At 38.1% G+C, this 18538-nt stretch overlaps 2 protein-coding genes and 1 long non-coding RNA gene across 4 annotated transcripts; 2 read left to right on the top strand and 1 right to left on the bottom strand.

Moving 5' to 3' along the window:
• Positions 1-8030: 8030 nt before the first annotated feature.
• LOC108846256 (uncharacterized) lies at positions 8031-10824 on the bottom strand. Of its 2 annotated transcripts, XR_008943367.1 has the most exons (5): positions 9861-10824; positions 9430-9758; positions 8584-9342; positions 8408-8494; positions 8031-8257 (listed from the first exon to the last, which is right to left on the bottom strand). It is a non-coding gene; the product is annotated as an uncharacterized LOC108846256 (long non-coding RNA). The 2 variants fall into 2 exon arrangements; XR_001948622.2 differs by having other exon boundaries at positions 8408-9342.
• A 277-nt stretch (positions 10825-11101) lies between these two features.
• Positions 11102-14410, top strand: LOC108814435 (receptor-like protein 6). The gene has a single exon (XM_018587006.2). The coding sequence runs from the start codon at positions 11217-11219 to the stop codon at positions 14199-14201; it is 2985 nt and encodes a 994-aa protein (XP_018442508.2). The 5' UTR covers positions 11102-11216; the 3' UTR covers positions 14202-14410.
• A 2969-nt stretch (positions 14411-17379) lies between these two features.
• LOC108846578 (putative pectinesterase/pectinesterase inhibitor 26) lies at positions 17380-18095 on the top strand. The gene has a single exon (XM_018619799.2). It carries the CDS (start codon positions 17421-17423, stop codon positions 17973-17975), a length of 555 nt encoding a protein of 184 aa, XP_018475301.2. The 5' UTR covers positions 17380-17420; the 3' UTR covers positions 17976-18095.
• The last annotated feature ends 443 nt before the right edge of the window (positions 18096-18538 follow it).

Here is an 18538-nt window from a genome sequence, read left to right as displayed (position 1 = left end):
CCACTTAGCTTTCCACACCCCAAACGAACGTTCGATCACTGAACGTAAAGACGAATGACGTTTGTTAAACCATTCACTTGCACTACTAGGTGGTCCATCACCCCACTGATGTGGGTGGTATCTTGTTCTACGGTATGGAGCTAAATATCCTTTTCTGTTCGGATATCCAGAATCAACAACAAAATATTTTCCTTCTGGAGGTGTCGGGAAAAATGTGTCACTCTGCGCACAATAAGTAAGAACTTTTGTATCATGTGCTCTGCCTGGAGTCCCGACATACGCATATATGAACTTCATATCCAAGTTACAAATAGCAAGTACGTTCATTGAGGCAAATTGCTTTCTCACATTCCAAAATCTTTCTTTTTGATCACTTCTGACCCTTACTGACACATGAGTACCATCAAGAGCTCCAATACAATCACGAAAATGAGGCCAGTACCTTTTATTAGAGTATAGACGATTGCTTGTCTGATTAAACTCATCATGACAAGGCTTTAATATATCCTTGGAGAGAAGAAGGACAGCATCTAATACCTCCATAAATTTTCGGTTCACCGTCTCCTGACTACGCTGAAAGTTCTTAGCAATTTGTCGTTGTACTTCATCATGTCCAAGTGTTTCCAAAAACATTGCCACAGCCTCTTCTAATGAGCACTCACGTGACTCTTCTAGGTTATACTTGTTCCTTAAAGTATCACATAACTCTATAAAAGTTTCTTTATTCATTCGTACCGTTTCATAGCATTCTCTACCAGAACCATTAATCATCTGCATTGTATGACGCAATCCACGGCCTCGGTCTGTTCTCATCAACTGTCTATCACCGTAAGGATTAGGATATGCACTTTCGACCAACAATCGAATTACCATAAGTATGTTTTGATTACATACCATGGCAACTTCCTGAAAAACAAATATAATATACTAAAAAGTTAGCATACGACAAGTATATAACAACGTTACGTAAACATTAGAAAATAAAGAAGAAGCATACACAATATTCAAAGCAAACATCCAAATTAAAGCAAAAAACTCATATAAATTCAGAAAAACACCACGTCATGTGATACACATTTAAATTCATAAATCCAAAGCAAACACCAATTTAAATTCATAAATCCAAAGCAAACACCCAAGCTTAAAACACAGAGAAAATATAAAGCATCTAGTTCATTTTTCCAGTAACCCTTTCGAGATACTTTATTTTTTGTTTCTCATTCGGTAACGTCATAAAGATTTGACGTCCATTCTCGTTGCTAGCTAGGTAATCAAGAGATGCCCAGTACAGCTCACTTTCTTGGTCTAGGGTAGACAGCTTCAACAACTCCTCTGTGCATATAGCAGTATTAAATGGGTTAAAGGAGTCAAATGTTTGTCGACCTGCTGACCAAAACCTCTCTTGATTTTCTAACGTACTTGTGATACGGTCCCAATGATCTAAATTGGGCTTTTTCCGAGAAGATCTTATTCTGGAGGTTTTTTCTTGATGTGCTCTTTTGGAACTATGCAACTGGTGAGTCTTTTGATTATCTTCAGGCATATTGATTGGAGATGATATCTCGTCATATTCTTCTTCAGATTCTATACGCTGAGGCAGTTGGCTCGGTCCTTCTTGATGTTGCCAACCTTCACTAACCGAGATTGTAACTTTAAGGTATAAAGAATCAAGGAGTGGAATATCACGCAACGGATGGACACGGAGTTTCGTGGCTTCTGGACATGCCTACAATGAACATAAATGTTTTAAGTTGATTAAAAATTGTAAAAAAAAAATGAACCAGTAATTAGAGCTTATTAAAAAGTACCTTAATTAGCTGATCCCACCAATCTGCACTCATATCAATCTCACCAAATTCAGTGAAACCTAACCCAGTCGCATTCTTTGTGACACGTTTATATATATCATACTGCCTTCGTAGATGTTCAAGGCGACTTTTGAATTTCCCCCATGGTATATTCAAACCAAACCTGGTCAAAAATCCTGCTCGAATGTTTTGTCTTCCCATTTCATTAAAACATGTGCCTTTCCAATGTCCTTTGTCTTTTTCACCATTAGCTAATACTAACATCTCATGACTCATCTCATGTGTCCAAATAAATTTTGGCTAAAAATCCAGAGAAGCAATATATATAATTACAAACAAACAGCAATCAAAGAACAACGTAACATCAATTTAATGTATATATGTAGTCATACCTTACTCGTTGGTTGCTTACTCGATGGTTGCGTAGGATCTTGTGGGTTCGACATCGTTTCTGTTTTTCATAAATTATACAAAACTATTATATTTTAGTGTGCTTTAAAATATAAGAAACAAGAAAAATAACACAAGTTCATCGTGAAAATTAATAAAATAACATGTTAGAAAACAACCACATGAACTATGACTAATGAAAATCATTGTTCTACGTTAGAAAAAAACTAGCACAGCTACCTTCTCATGTAAAACACAAGTTTTGAGTGAATAATAATCATATATGATCAATGAATTATATAAGCTAAAAACAACAACATGCCTTACTTTCAATTTGAAGTTCTTGACGGCTTTTTTTTTTGGCCGAGCACAGATCTTTGATTTCGTCTTTTTATAACAAAACTTACGTAACAGTTATGATTAGGGTTTTGAAAATATTATGGAATTATCTTCGCAAATTTTAGTTAAATATGTTAGGGCATTTTGGTAATTATCAATTATTAGGGTAGAATGCTCCTTTAAAAGCTTCATTAAAGAGCATTATCAAATGGAGCAGATAGAAGCCGCCAATGCTATTTCATATGCTTTAATTATTATTGTGATTGGATATAAGAGAGTTTTCAGCCCATCTAACTACGGTACCAATCAAGCTTATATATTATATGACATTCTCTAGGGTTAACTGTTTCTGCAGAAACCTCTCTCATTTCTGGTTGGGCCTTTTTGTTTAAGCCTATTATGGGCCCATGGTTAAATTACACGTAGCTTTCGGTCAAGCTTCTTGCTTCATAGCCCACTTAATTGATTGATGATTGATCGTTTGGGCTAGGAGTTCGGTTTTACTCATTTGGTCCCTAAATGTTTCAAGTTGTATCTAGGCTGGGCATTCCGGTCGTGTTTGGACCGGGTTCTTTAGGAGGATCTGGGTTATTCAAATCTTTGGATCAAAGTATGTATTTGAAAATTTCGGTTTCGATCCGTTTTTCTTTGGTCTGGATCAGTTAATCTATCTAATCTATTTTTCTTCATCTACTTAAAAATGTTGTCATTAACTTTTGGACCTATTCTAGATTCTACAATTTATTGTTGCCGCTCACCATACAAAATATTCCTCATATCTGACCGACATTAAACAAACCAGACTACGGTTATCTACTTTTTTTTTTTTTGCTAACTTGTAAATATCATAAAATGAAAAGAGAGTTTACACAAAGCATAGCTCTACAAATCTGACCTTACTTGGCAAAAAAAAAAAAAAAACAAGTAAGATCAACTTAAAACCAACAAGAAAAACCTAAGCTAATCTTAACTCAACCACAAGATCATAAGCGACCTAAAAATTTTGTTTTGTCTCCTTGAAGAAATTATGTTTTTTCACCTCTCTGTGAATTCCCTGGAACACAACTGAAGATGGCACCGAAATTTGATTGTGAACCAAGTTGTTTCTCTGTTTCCAAATGTGAAAGATGACAGCCTGCGCAGCAACCTTTCGCAACAGGGAAAGCTTGGAGGAGTTGGGCGAGCGTATCCAAGATAAAAGCTCAGACCAATCAGCAAATACAGTGATAGAAGATCGGCATCTGATGAATACTTCCTTCCAGATAGCAACAGAGTAGTCACAGGACAGCATCAGGTGGTCTCTTGTCTCAGCAACTCTCGAGCATAGAACACAGCAAGGATTAACCGGGATGCCCCATGAAGCAAGGCGGGATCTCGTCGGTAGTCTATCGTAATTAGTCACCCACATGGTGAAGGCGTGCTTCGGAACCGCCCCCTTGAACCAGACAACATCAAACCAATCTTTTGCCTCCTGTCTTGGCCTCATCACTTCCCATGTATCTGCGGATCTGAAAACATTTAACGGGGAATCACCAGCAATCCAAATATAGGCATCCAATACATCAGAGTTTAAAGGCAAATTTATGGTAGTAAGATGAGAGTGAAGATCCACTTCCTGCTGGGAGCGAGGGTGTGGGAGTAACCATGAAGATGCATTAACCGCGTCGGCCACCACTACATCACACTGAACTCTAAGCGCTCGAGGACCGGAGGAGCCAATGTAGCTGATGAGTTGCCCAAGAGGGGTCCATACGTCAAACCAGAAGCTGGTGTTCAATCCATTACCCACAACAGAGTAGCAGAATTGTATGGCCAGAGGACGCAGCTTTAGAATTCTTCTCCAAGCCCAAGAGTCGGATTGTTGCGGTGAGATCGACCAGAAGGATTGGCTAGAGAGATGAATGGATCTGTGCCAGTCAGCCCAGAGCGAGGTAGATGAGGTCAGGAGGATCCATATGAACTTAAGATACTGGACCTGATTCCACACCGCGAGTCTGCGGAGGCCGAGACCTCCTTCTTCTTTCGGGAGACAAACCGTTGCCCAATCAATCTTTGCAATGCCTCTGTTTTCTATGTTACCAGACCATAGGAATTTGGAACATAAGGATTCAATAGCTTGGATGCACCCTTTAGGCAGCATGTAAGCTGAGGTCCAGAAATTAATTGTGCCAAAGATGACCGTTCTTAGCAACTGTAGACGCCCGGCAAACGAGAGAAGCTTCACGGACCAGGCTCTCATGCTCGCAGTGATCTTGTTTAACAGCGGCGCATACTCTGAAATTTTTAGCTTGCGGGCCATTAACGGAAGGCCGAGATACCTGATGGGCAGATTACCAGAAGTGAAACCATAGTTAGCGATGGCTAAGGTTTCACATTGGTCAAGACCCGAGGTAAACAGCTCCGTCTTTGCTATATTCATATGAAGGCCAGACCAGGAAGCGAAATCATCAAGACACTCAACAATTCTGTGCAAGCTGTTACTGCAACCGTCAAAAAACACCATGACATCGTCCGCAAACATAAGATGAGAGATCTGTAACTGCTCTGTTCTCGAGTGATAGCCAATATCCTGTGAATCATAGCGAGAAGTGAGCAGACGTGAGAGGCTTTCCATAGCTAGCACAAATAGATAGGGCGATAGAGGATCGCCCTGTCTGATGCATTTCGTGCTCTTGAAGAAACCCCCTGTGGCGCCATTGACGCAAACTGAGAAGGAAGCTGTCGTGAGGCATTCTGAGATCAGAGCAATGTAGGACTCCGGGATTGCCAGCGCTCGGAGAGAGGCCAAGATGAAGTCCCAGCAAAGACAATCGAATGCCTTCCTCAGATCTACTTTTAACATTCCTCTAGGAGTAGCAGCCTGTGTGTTGTATCCATTTACCAAGTCTGTCGCCAACAGGACGTTTTCCGCAAGTAGTCTGCCCGGGAGGAAGGCGGACTGAGCCTTTGAGATCATAAGCGGGAGTATTGCTATTAACCTGGAAGCCAAAAGCTTAGATATGACTTTGTAGACAGTGTTTAGGCAAGAGATGGGTCTGAAATCAGTGGTACTCGAGGCGTTTGGGATCTTCGGGATAAGCACTAAGGTGGCTGAGTTCCACTGCTTTAGAAGGCTACCAGACTCGAAGAATTCCAGAATCGCTTCAGTCACCTCCGGCCCAATGACGGACCAAGCTGTAATGAAGAACTCAGCTGAGTAGCCATCGGGTCCTCCCGTCTTATTTCTTGGCAGGGACAGGAAGGCGGTTCTAATCTCTTCCGGGGTGAACTTCTTTTCAAAACTTGCGACCTGCTCAGCGTTGCATTTGAAATCAAAGAGAAGATCCAGATCGCTTTGCTGGAACATGGGTTGAGCGACATGACCACCAAGAAGATTCGAGAAATACTCCACACAAAGATGCTGTATTCCAGATTGGTCCTCAATACGAGTGCCCGAATCCGCTACGAGGAAGTGTATGTGATTTAAGGCCTGGCGGGAAGCCGCGTATCTGTGGAAGACCCGTGGGTTTCCGTCACCCAGAGCTAGCCAGGTGATGCGACATCTCTAGAAGAAGAATGCAGATTCAGCGTTTGATAACTCTTCCCATTCACTATATGCTAGGAGTTCAGCTTCAGCGTTGATGGGAGTAGGAGAGGAAAGCATTTCTGCTTGAGCCCGGATAAGCTTATCATGCGCCAAAGCTGTCATCTTTTCAATACCGGAGTAGTTGTTGAGACTGAATTCTTTGATGCATTTCTTCAGCAGTTTCAGCTTTCTGGACAGTCTAAACATGGCGGAGCCTGTGACGTTGAAGGAGAACCAGTTGACACATACCATTGGCAGGAAGTCTTGATTTTGCATAAGGTAGTTGTAGAATCTGAACGGCTTTGCAACCTTGGCACGATCAGGCTCCATGGAGACAGACAGAACTGCATGATCCGAGAATTCAGGGCTACCAAAGAAGACCACCGAAGACGGGAAGAGAAAGTACCACTCATCGTTTACTAGACAGCGATCAAGTTTCTTTGCTACCGGAGATCTCTTCTGCTTGTTCCACCAGGTGAAAGTTGAGCCCCTGAAATTCAGATCATCAACCTCAATATCAGAGAGACATTGATTAAAATCTCTTGTCCTCTTATCCATGTTCAGGGTTGGCGGTTTAGAATGTTCTAACGGGTCCCTTATTTGGTTGAAATCACCAAGGATCAGCCACGGTTTTGAGCAAAGATCAAGAGAGGTCGCCAAGGTAGTTAACTCCAGCCACAGGCTCTTGCGCTCATCAACATTATCTGAAGTATAAATCACAGAGATGAATACCTTTGACTGAGAAGAGGGCCAAGTTACCTCAGCACAAATCATCTGCAAAGACTTAAAAACAACATTAACAATCAAAGAAGGGTGCCAAATAATCCAAATTTTACCAAGGGGTGAAAAGCCATAATTTCCATCAGAAAACCAACCGGGAAATAAATCCGAAACAAACTTAGTCATTTTCGCATGTTTAACGTGAGTCTCCAAGAGACCACCAAAAACAAACGGTTATCTACTGATACATTAACAACACATTTTTAACGTAACCAATAGCAGACCGTCCTTTCACAAACAAATCTGAAAGTGGACATCAGCTTAATATATACCTCATATTTGCTCATCTTCAGTTTACGAACTTCTCCTGAAACATACAATAATCAAATCAATTCATATCAATTCATATTTGTTCATCATTCATCATTACTAAACATTCTAACAATATCTAGACTTACGTTTTGTTTGAATTTCAAACTGAACCTATAGTAAACAGACCTTATACAAACAAAACTTCACTAGGCATTTTAGTGTATGGTGATCGTAGATAGCTTTTTTTAATGTTCTTTTTAACCCAGAGTAATAAAAAGAAGATAAAGAACATGGACTGATAGTTATGATTAGTATCACATGTAACATCGTCAAAAACTGTAACTAATTTTGGGTTTTGGCATTTTCATACATATTCTTATCAGTTCTTGAGTTCTAGGCTAAGGACATATAGCAGCAAGTGAAACGAATTTTTTTTTCTTTATTGGTTTATATTACAGATCTCTAAGCTTGTAACCAGGTTCTGTGAACTTTTGTTTGATATGTTATTTGTTATTTTTCTTCGGAAATTGAGATATAATATTTGTATGAATATTGCTTCCCAGTACTGATATTCTTATTCTATATGCCAAATAGCTTTAAAAGCTCTTCCTTTTGATTTGCCCTCAATCTTTCATGCTTGAGGTTTCTCAATTATTTGTTAATGTTTTAGGTGTGCCTCAAATCAAATATCTTTTAGACCATATGTGTGGTCAACCAAAAAGGAAACTTGCAAAATAGTTTGCACCCAACCTCGTCATATCTCCGCCATGTCAGGTTGATATTTTGAGATTTTTGGTTAAATCTACATGCATGCTATATGTGCTGCAAACCTCTTGCTGAGAGAATATCCTGCGAAAGAGGTGAAAGCATTGGAGACAACAAGGTAAATAATTATTGTAGTTCGACATTTGCCTTTGTACATGAAAAGTGGAGAAGTGCCCTCCCTCATTGACTTGTGTATTGCAATATCAGGTTCGACTACAGAGCAAAGGTGGAAGGCACTCATCAGTTGTTTTCTCTTCTTTGTACTGAGAGGAGGTGCACACCAACTTCTTTGCGAGGATCAGGAGCTTTCTCTTCTCGCAGTGCGCAGATATTATGGCGGCGATAAGCACACCAGCGGCTACAGCAAAGATAAGAATAAGATTCAGGAATATCTGGTTTGCAACAATCTGGAAAAAACGAGAAATAAAGACCAAAGTACTCAACTCACCTGTTATTGCTACTTTGATAGTCTAATGTCAAATCAAAATGAGAATATATAACGTCTTACCTGAAATAAAGGGAGACAAAGGTGGCTTCGTTAAGCCATCAGGAAGTGCGCCATTACTAGATTGTGTTGGAGCAATATCTACCAAGCCTGCTCCAGGAGACTGAACATTAGACGGTTTGGAGATGAACAGAAGCAACCAACTGACTATAAAGGGGAGGAGTGTTGAGAAGATTTACAAAGTGGAGCTTGAGAACGGCAAGAGACGTTGCTGTCAAGAAGATTTTCTGGAAAGATGATCTCATATTGCTGCAGCAAGTCTGAAGGATTATATCTGACTAAAAGGGTCTGATGCATTTGTGGATGTTATACTTGATCAAGAATGGATGTCTTGCTTATAGAAAATCTAGCGGAATTTGAGATATAATATTTGTATGAATATTGCTTCCCAGTACTGATATTCTTATTCTATATGCCAAGGTTATTCTCATCTCTGGTGAAACTGGTTGTGGGAAAACTACTCAGGTGAGATTAGCCAAATAGCTTTAAAAGCTCTTCCTTTTGATTTGCCCTCAATCTTTCATGCTTGAGGTTTCTCAATTATTTGTTAATGTTTTAGATGTGCCTCAGATCAAATATCTTTTAGACCATATGTGGTCAACCAAAGAGGAAACTTGCAAAATTGTTTGCACCCAACCTCGTCGTATCTCCGCCATGTCAGGTTGATATTTTGAGATTTTTTGGTTAAATCTACATGCATGCTATATGTGCTGCAAACCTCTTGCTGAAAGTTTTAGTTTTCCATTCCTATCTTGAAGTTTCTGCGAAAGAGGTGAAAGCATTGGAGACAACATTGGTTACAAGGTAAGTAATTAATTGTAGTTTGACATTTTGCCTTTGTACATGAAAAGTGGAGAAGTGCCCTCCCTCATTGACTTGTGTATTGCAATATCAGGTTCGACTGCAGAGCAAAGGTGGAAGGCACTCATCACTTGTTTCTGCACCAATGGCATTTAAAACGTTTCTTAATAAAAAGAAGCAAGGAATCATATGGTGATTCATATACTCTCAGAAAAGCATTTTACCTTGAGAAGGTGCAGAGGCCTCAAACCAAGTAAAGTTCAGAAGTTTGTAATCTCCCACCAAAGTAGGGCTAAACTGAATGTTGTGGCTGATAAGAGAAGAGTTTATCGCCGATGCCTGACTCGCTGAAACACTAATACCAGAATGAGGTGTGATATCCATTGAAATGTTCATCCTTGATAAGCTTAGCATATATAGAAGTTGATCAGCTCAATTTGGTGAGGTAGGAGACCAAACTGGGAGGCAAATTCGTTCAGGAACATGTTCCAGCTAGGAGTATCTGAAACATTCAAGAGAAGGATGTCGAGCACCATGTCTGGTCTGCAGCAATCTGGAAGAACGAGAAATAAACACCAAAGTATTCAACTCACCTGATATTGCTACTTTGATAGTCTAATGTCAAAAACAAACATGAGAATGGATAACGTCTTACCTGAAATGGAGGGAGACAAAGGTGGCTTCGTTAAGCCATCAGGAAGTGCGCCATTACTAGGTTGTGTTGGAGCAATATCTAACAAGCCTGCTTCAGGAGACTGAACATTAGACGGTTTGGAGATCAACAGAAGCAACCAACCGACTATTACGGGGAGGAGTGTTGAGAAGATTTACAAGGTGGAGCTTGAGAACGGCAAGAGACGTTGCTGTCAAGAAGATTATCTGGAAAGATGATCTCATATTGGACAAAAGCTTCAACAGAGAAGCTAAGATGCTTGGAAAGGTTAAACTTAGACACCCTGGCAAGTCGATGGGTTATTGCTGCAGCAAGTCTGAAGGATGAAACCTGGATACATCAGCTCTTTGAACAGAGATTCCAGAGTTTGCATAACTTGCCTACGGCAGCTTCTTATAAATCTTAAATGATAGTTGATAAAATAAAATGATAAGTCTTTGAAGGTTCTTTGAAAAAAAAAAAAAAAAAAATGAGAACATGTGTCAAAGTCAAAACGTCTGTCCTATTGGCTGCTGATGATAAGATAATTGCTTCTGAGGCTCTTCACAGTGTCCTTACTGTTCTTGGTTAAGAGCCTGCGACTGCTGTGTTTCTCTTTGCTACTATAAAAATGAGTCTTTTAAGTCAAGCGAGGTTTTGATGATCTCAGGTTGTTTCTGGAGATTCTTTTTCTAGAGAATGATATAGAACTCTTAAAACAGAGGATGATTGCAGGTTTTGCAGAGTTAATTTAGAAGAGCATGAAAGGGTTGTTCTCAGACTCAAGGTGCATATTTTTTGTTAATGTATCTGAAGCTGAGAAGAAAAAATCTGAATTATGGTTTGATGGGCATCTGCTTGTTGTGGTGCTAAATCTGGTCCAGTAAAAAAGAAAAGAATATATGCTCTATCTCTTCTCTTTGTTGAGATTGATGTCATTGCTAGTCTTGCCATGTTAAGTGCAGTGAAAAGTCAAGTATGTTTTTATGCGTACAGAGCTATCAAAATGGGCACAGATAGACAATTCAACGTGGAAATCAAAGTGGGAACAGATAGACAATTCAAAGTGGAAATTGATTTCGTATTGTTAGTCTTGCGATGTTAAGTGCATTGCAAAATGGGCACAGAGAGACAATTCAAAGTGGAAATTTTTTTTTTTTTGACAATTCTCAAGTGGAAAAGTTCTTTTTATTTTGGATCAAATGTGGAAAAGTTCTTTTGACAAACAATCAACGACAAAGATCTATGGTGACTGCCCCTAGTTGGTACGCCACAAATGTATGATAATTTGTTGGGAGAGAGATACAGAACATTCTTATAAAGGAGAGAAATCAATTAAACAATTGTCAGGAAAAAGCTATGAGAGGCTCAAACTATTCATCATCATTGAGCTTTTTGCTTCGTACTATTGTTCTTCTTCTCTTCTCTGTTTCAAACTTTGTCAGCAATTCTGCTTCTCTTATGCCTGACCTATGTCATCCGGATGAGAGAGATGTTCTTCTCCAGCTCAAGACGGAGTTCAAGATTGTGAAGCCTTATCATTTCTATGATCGTTATGGTTACTTGATCACTTCTTACCCGAAGACGGAATCATGGGGGAACAGCAGCGCCGACTGTTGTAACTGGGATGGTGTAACGTGTGATATCAAGTCCGGGAAGGTGATTGGTCTCGACCTTAAACTAAGCTGTCTTTATGGTCGGCTAGAATCCAATTCTAGTATTTTCAGACTGAAACATCTCACAAGTCTGAACCTTGCCTACAACAACTTCACTCTTTCTCCAATCCCAGCTAAGTTCAATAATCTCATATTGTTAGAAACATTAAACCTCTCTCAGTCTTCACTGGAAGGTCTTATCCCAAGAGAAATTCTCCAGCTCACCAATCTGGTGTCTCTCGATCTTTCTTCTTCTGATTCACCAAGTTTGATGCTGTCCATTGAAAACCCACCATTGTTTCTCCGTCTACTTGCTCAAAACCTGAAGAACCTTAGAGCCCTGGATATGAGCTCCGTAAACATATCTTCAGAAATCCCTCACGAGTTTTCAATCATGCGCTCTCTAAGATCTCTAAATCTTAGGAGTTGCTATCTGGTTGGAGAGTTTCCAAGCAGTGTTTTCATGATGCCAAACTTACAGTCCATTATATTGGATTGGAACACCGAGCTGAGAGGCGAACTTCCTGTTTTTCAGAGAAACAACTCTCTGCAAGTCTTACGTATTTACGGATCATCCTTTTCAGGTATCATACCTGAGTCCATCGGCAACCTTAAACATTTAGTTTCTTTGACCCTTGCAGAATCCAATTTCTCTGGGAGGATTCCATCTTCACTTGGTGAACTTTCTAATCTATCAAGTCTCCGTCTTTCCGGAAATCATTTCACTGGTGAAGTCCCATCTTCAATTGGCAATCTAAAACAGTTGATCAGCTTTGATGTTCACCGTAATCAGTTCACCGGAAGCTTTCCATCTGCACTACTCAACTTAACCAAACTACATGATATATATCTCAGTGACAACCAGTTCACAGGTTCCCTCCCACCTAACATTGGCCAACTCTCCAAATTGGAAATCCTTTCCGCATCTGGTAATTCTTTTACAGGAGCAGTTCCTTCATCCTTGTATCAAATCTCTTCATTGACCACAATCTGGTTGGGGGGAAACCAACTCAGTGATCTCGTTGGATTCCACAATATCTCTCTGTTATCTAATTTACAAATTCTCTCCCTTGGATCTAACAATTTCAGAGTCAGTAGTCCATTGGACTTAAATGTTTTCTCTTCTCTCAAACAGCTAGTAACACTGGATCTTTCGGGTATCCCTGTTTCAACATCAAACATCACCTCTAATTCTGATTTTTCATCAAATTTGGAGGATTTGTACTTGTCAGGCTGCAACATCACTGAGTTTCCTGAGTTCATAAGAAACCTGAGAAATCTTTCTTATCTAGACATTTCCAGAAACAGCATCAAAGGTCAAGTACCATACTGGTTATGGAGTCTACAAGAGTTGCACAATCTGGATCTTTCTCACAACTCCTTATCGGGTTTTGACGGATCCTTAAAAGCTGTACCTGGAAGCATGATCTTTAGGTTAGATCTAAGGTCAAATGATTTCCAGGGGGAAATCTTCATCCCATCCACATCTATAATCTTCTTTCTTGCTGCGAGCAATAACTTCACGGGAGAGATACCTCTATCCTTATGTGGAGGACAATTCCGTATCATAGATCTATCAAACAACAACTTCCACGACTCAATTCCGCGGTGTTTAGGGACTCATATAAGTTATCTTCAAGATCTAAATCTTCGTAACAATAGCCTCACTGGAAGTATTCCTGACATGTTCAAGCATGCCTACAACTTAATGACGATTGATGTCAGCCACAACCGATTGGAGGGAAAACTTCCTTTATCTCTTACCAGTTGTTCTGCTCTGCAAGTTCTGAATGTGGAGAGCAACAAAATCAGCGACACATTTCCGTTCCAGTTGAGTTCCTTGCAGAAACTACAAGTTCTTGTCCTCCGATCCAACAATTTTCATGGCATGTTATATCAACCTGATGGGGATTGGTTCGGGTTTCCTCAGTTGAAAATCATTGATGCGTCACATAACGACTTCTTTGGTACCTTACCATCTGATTACTTCCTCAACTGGACTGCAATATCCTCGAATGAAGATAAAGATACACAAGCGCACTACATTGGGAATCCTATTGTCTATAACTACTACACTTCCCTTGTCTTGATGAATAAAGGAGTATCAATGGAAATGGAACGTATCCTCACCGTCTACACAGCAATTGATTTTTCTGGAAACAGAATCCATGGACAAGTCCCTGAATCCATCGGTCTGTTGAAGGAACTCCATGTTCTCAATCTGTCAAGAAATGCTTTCACTGGACACATCCCACCGTCTTTGGCTAACATCACTGCACTGGAATCACTGGACCTATCCCAAAACAAGCTTTCTGGTGAGATCCCTCCGACGCTCGGGGACCTCTCTTCTCTTGCGTGGATAAATGTTTCACATAATCAACTCCAAGGTTCAATACCACAAGGTACACAGTTCCAGCGACAAAAATGCTCTTCATACGAGGGAAACCCCGGACTTTACGGTCCTTCCCTTAAGAATATTTGTGGAGAACCAACACCACCAGAATCTGAAGTGCCAGTGTCATCAGAAGAAGAAGAAGCAGAGAAGGAAAGTTTGAGTTGGATTGCAGCAGGGTTAGGCTTTGCACCTGGAATTGTATTTGGATTTACCATCGGATACATAATAGTTGGATACAAGCAGGAGTGGTTTACCAATACTTTTGGAAGAAACAAGAAACATGGCACTCGTTAGCTTCTCACTCTCCTTAAGTTCTGTGTATTATATATATCAAGATGAATAACCATAAATAGAACCTTGTCAAGGCCTCTTGATCAGAGGACAAGGGCTTGGTTCTTTTTTGTGGGGGTTAATATGTTCCATGTTTGTTTTGTGTGAACGCATGTAATACTAAGTACTTCCGTTAGGGTCATATAAAAGTTCCATCTACGTCCTTTTTTTAATTCATATTGCAAAACTTGATCATTTTTCTCTTACGGAAAGGTCTATGTTAAGTTGTCAAAGACTAGATAATCGTTCTGTCAAGGTAGTCCTTGTTCGCAGTTCCTCTGTTTCATCTTTAATTAGTTGATTCTTGAAGAAGAACTGTACAGTCTTCCAACCGCTAGTAAGCCAATATAGAAAAAATTGAAGCGGGACCTAACTGTGTGTCACGTTTCATTCAATGCTCTCAGAGATTACAATCAGAGAAATCCAAAAACTATATACTAGGATTACAATCAGAGAGTTTCCACGCTGATTTTGTAGGATCTGCCATGACAGGCAATGGATATCCAGTAGACAGAATGGTAAAGAAACTGGCACAAATTATGATGTACATCATTTTTCACAATGAAACGTGTCCTCTATGGAGATGGAGACCTTTGAAATTGAGGTCATTTTTTTGGTCTTTTGTGTAGATTTATGTCGTTGTTAAGAGAGACTCTTACCAGAGCGCGTAGGTCTTGCAATGTTAAGTGCAGTGCAAAGTCAAGTATGTATACTTTTTCAAAAAAAAAAAAGCAAGTACGTATACAAAGCTTTCAGAATTGGCACCGAAAAACAATTCAGAGAATCCAAACAGTGGAAATGTTCTTTTGACAATTCAAAAAGTGGAGTAATTTTTTTTGACAATAAAATCAACGACAAAGATTTATGGCGACTGTCCGTGGTTGGTACGCTAAATATATTTCAAAATTTCGATGCAGAAGTAACGAAAATGCAGAAAATAAAATAAATTAAATTATTTTAAATTCTGGTTTTGATAGGAAATAAAATTTGTTATTTTGAAGAAAATTTTGATTTACAGTTTAGATGGAAAATGTGTATCTGCTGTTTCGGTATAACGACTTAAAACTTGATTATAAATGTAAAAGTATAGCTTAAATTCAATCAAATGCAAAACTACTATCATCTATTTATGACAAAACAAGAAAACATGTAATAAAACATGTAACATTTTTATGATTACAACCCTGCAAAATCTTTTCAACGTAGTGAAGCATTCTATGAAAAGACTTCACTGGAATTTTTCTCATGCATCTAATCTTTAAAATACTTTATACAATTAAAAAAATTGATGAAAAGTAAATTGAAATCATATAATTATAAACAATTCTAAATGGTGTAAATATAGATTTATATTTGTTTTTAACCAAGATGTAAATATAAGGTTAAAGGTCATAATTGTCCTTGATTTAGGGTTTAGTAACATATGTTATAGCATTGTTTTTAATTTTAGTGTTAGATTTTATAACTTACATTTTTTTAAACATGTAACCACTTTTATGATTACAACCCTGCAAAATGTTTTCAGGGTAGTGAAGCGTTCTATGAAAAGACTTCACCGGAATTTTTTTCATGCATCTAATCTTTAAAATATTTATAAAATTAAAAAATTTGATGAAAAGTAAATTGAAGAGAATGATTGCAGGTTTTGCAGAGTTAATTTAGAAGAGCATGAAAGGGTTGTTGTTCTCAGACTCAAGGTGCAGATTTTTCTTAATGTATCTGGAGCTCAGAAGACAAAATCTGAATTATGGTTTGATGGGCATCTTAAGTCAACAAGAAGATAAAAACTGATCCAAAGACTGGACATCTGTCTTGTTGTGGTGCCAAATGTTTTTGATAGACTCATGGCGACTGTGAATTCTAGACTCATAGCTTCTAAGAACAAACAACATCAAGCATAACAGCAAAGCCTCTCTAGGAAACCAAGTCTTCACTTTCTCTTAGGCCACCAGATCAGCCTCCATTTCATCATGTAGAGCATCAGCTAACTGAATATTGAAGAGAGAAACCGCATAATATACGAAAACCAACGCTCTCAACACCATTATCAGAACATCTCTCTGCGAACCCGTAATTTGATATTTCATTAGAGATAGTGACATAGGAGGTAAGACAAACGAATTGAACTAAAGCTAGTCCATGTGATGTGTTTGCAACTAAACATTTTCATGAAAAGATACAAAAAGGTATACTAAAGTTTGCTTCTTTTTTTTATAATAAATGTTAAAAAAAAAAGTTTGCTTTTTTTAGAGACCATACAATCTAAAAAAACAACACTCTCAACACCATTATTAGGCCATTTCTTTGCGAATTTGACATTTATAATAAAATTTGACATTTAAAGTTTTATATTGCTTAAAACTGTTACAAAAATAATAATTAAGATTGCTAATGAAAAGGACATTTCAACTAATTACAAACTAAAATATACTCCTTCTGTTTTATAATAAGTATCATTTTAACATTTTTTTCTTGTTACACAAAAAAAATCATTTTACAATTTCAATGCAAAATATATTTAATTTCAGCTGTAAATTATTTACAAATTGCACTGATTTTATAAATAACTCTATTTATCTCAAATACTATTGGTTCTTTTGGTTACAATTATTTCGGATATAAGAATTTTGGATCCAGTTAGTTACTTATATATTTTCAATTTTGTTTCAGATCGGTTTCCGTTTGATTTTTTGAATCAGGATAAATTCTGAGACCTATTGTATCCCTTTTATTTATCATAAGGTTTCTGTCTTTCCTTTTTGAATTTGTATTTTCTAAGATATCTCTTGTTCAGTTAGCTATGTATTCTTGTCTTTCAAAAGTTTAATAATGTATTACAGAAAAAAATGCAAATTTTCGTTTGCTTGGATCGTATGTGTGCATAAACCTACACAATCCTAGGAAACCTAAAATAACAAGCAAAAAACAATGCTAAACAACATAAAATCTAAACTGTATCCGCACAAGTTCATCATTGTCCCATGACCATCATTGACCTTACGAACTGGCGTTGACCTTATTTCTAGATAAGCCAAAGTTAGACTGGAGAAAGCCAAAAAATAAATCTTAAAAATAGAATGACCCAAAATACATTTTTCTTTAACAATCTCTTTAAATAACTATATTAACAATTTGATCCTTCTTGATAAAATCTGAGAAGAGAGAAAAGAAGAAAAAACAAAAATGAAAATGGTCGGAAGGATCTTCCTCCTTTTCCTCTCCATCCTCGTCACGGTGGTTATCGCTGGAAAAGCTCCACCACCAACATTCACGGAGACAGGCAAAGCCTTAGTTGAAAAACTCTGCGAGAAATCCGAAGACAAAGCGTTTTGCATTTCAAGTCTAACCTCACGTCCTGAGTCAGAAACCGCAAACGCTCCAAAACTCGGCGTGATCGCGTTAAGCATCGCGTCTACAAACGCTTCGGACACGTCTTTCTACATCAAATCGAAACTAAAACAAAGAAACCTCGAGCCAGCTTTGGAAGACACGCTGGACGATTGTTCTAAGAATTACTTAGACTCAGTCGCGCAGCTGGACGATTCTCTCGCCGCTCTGCTCGCCAATGCGTACATCGACGTTGATATTTGGCTCAACACGGCTATTAGCGACGGAGAGGCTTGTGAAGATGCTTTGAGTGAACGTGCGGGAAATGACGCTGAGCTTGCTCGTAGGAACACAAACTTCTTGAAGCTTTGCAAAGATGCTCTTCTCATCAACACTATTTTAACTCCTTAAATTTCAAAACTTGTTACCGATTCATTTATTTTGGTTTGTTTGTTGTAACTTTTTTTTTATATAAATGGCTTCGTTGTTGTGTGGGTTAAATTAAACGGTATTTGAAAACTTGTATTTTGGAAAATTTTGAATGAGCATACTCCACTATATAGTACATACAGTGAATATGTATATTTTATTAATTTATGAAATATATTTCTTATTAGGATTAGACTCAATATAAACATAATAAAATTAGTCAAAATTTTCATCAAAAGTTGAAGAAAAAATGTATTTCCTTATTGCTACCAATATAACCAATAGAAATAGTTTTAAAAAATATTTTAATTTTCCATCTATCTTACATAATCAAATTACATATGTTTATTTAAATTTATAAAATTCAATTTTCGGGATAAGAATATTACTTATTTTATGGATCACTAAAATGCTAAAAACCAACACAATAATCAAACTTTGTGTTGATTTACATTTACAATTATCTGATAAATGTCATATTCGTTTTTAGGCCGACAGAGGATTAGGATTAGCAGTAATGTTGTTTCAAATAGAATCAAACACTG

The sequence above is a fragment of the Raphanus sativus genome, chromosome 3 (assembly GCF_000801105.2).
Source record: "Raphanus sativus cultivar WK10039 chromosome 3, ASM80110v3, whole genome shotgun sequence".
NCBI lineage: Eukaryota > Viridiplantae > Streptophyta > Magnoliopsida > Brassicales > Brassicaceae > Raphanus > Raphanus sativus.
The sequence above is the reverse complement of the archived record's forward strand: the minus strand, read 5'-3'. Positions and strand labels throughout refer to the sequence as shown.

Bases quoted from the DNA above. Each gene is read 5' to 3' on its own strand.
- LOC108814435 (XM_018587006.2), top strand. From the start codon at position 11,217: ATGAGAGGCTCAAACTATTCATCATCATTGAGCTTTTTGCTTCGTACT.
- LOC108846578 (XM_018619799.2), top strand. From the start codon at position 17,421: ATGAAAATGGTCGGAAGGATCTTCCTCCTTTTCCTCTCCATCCTCGTC.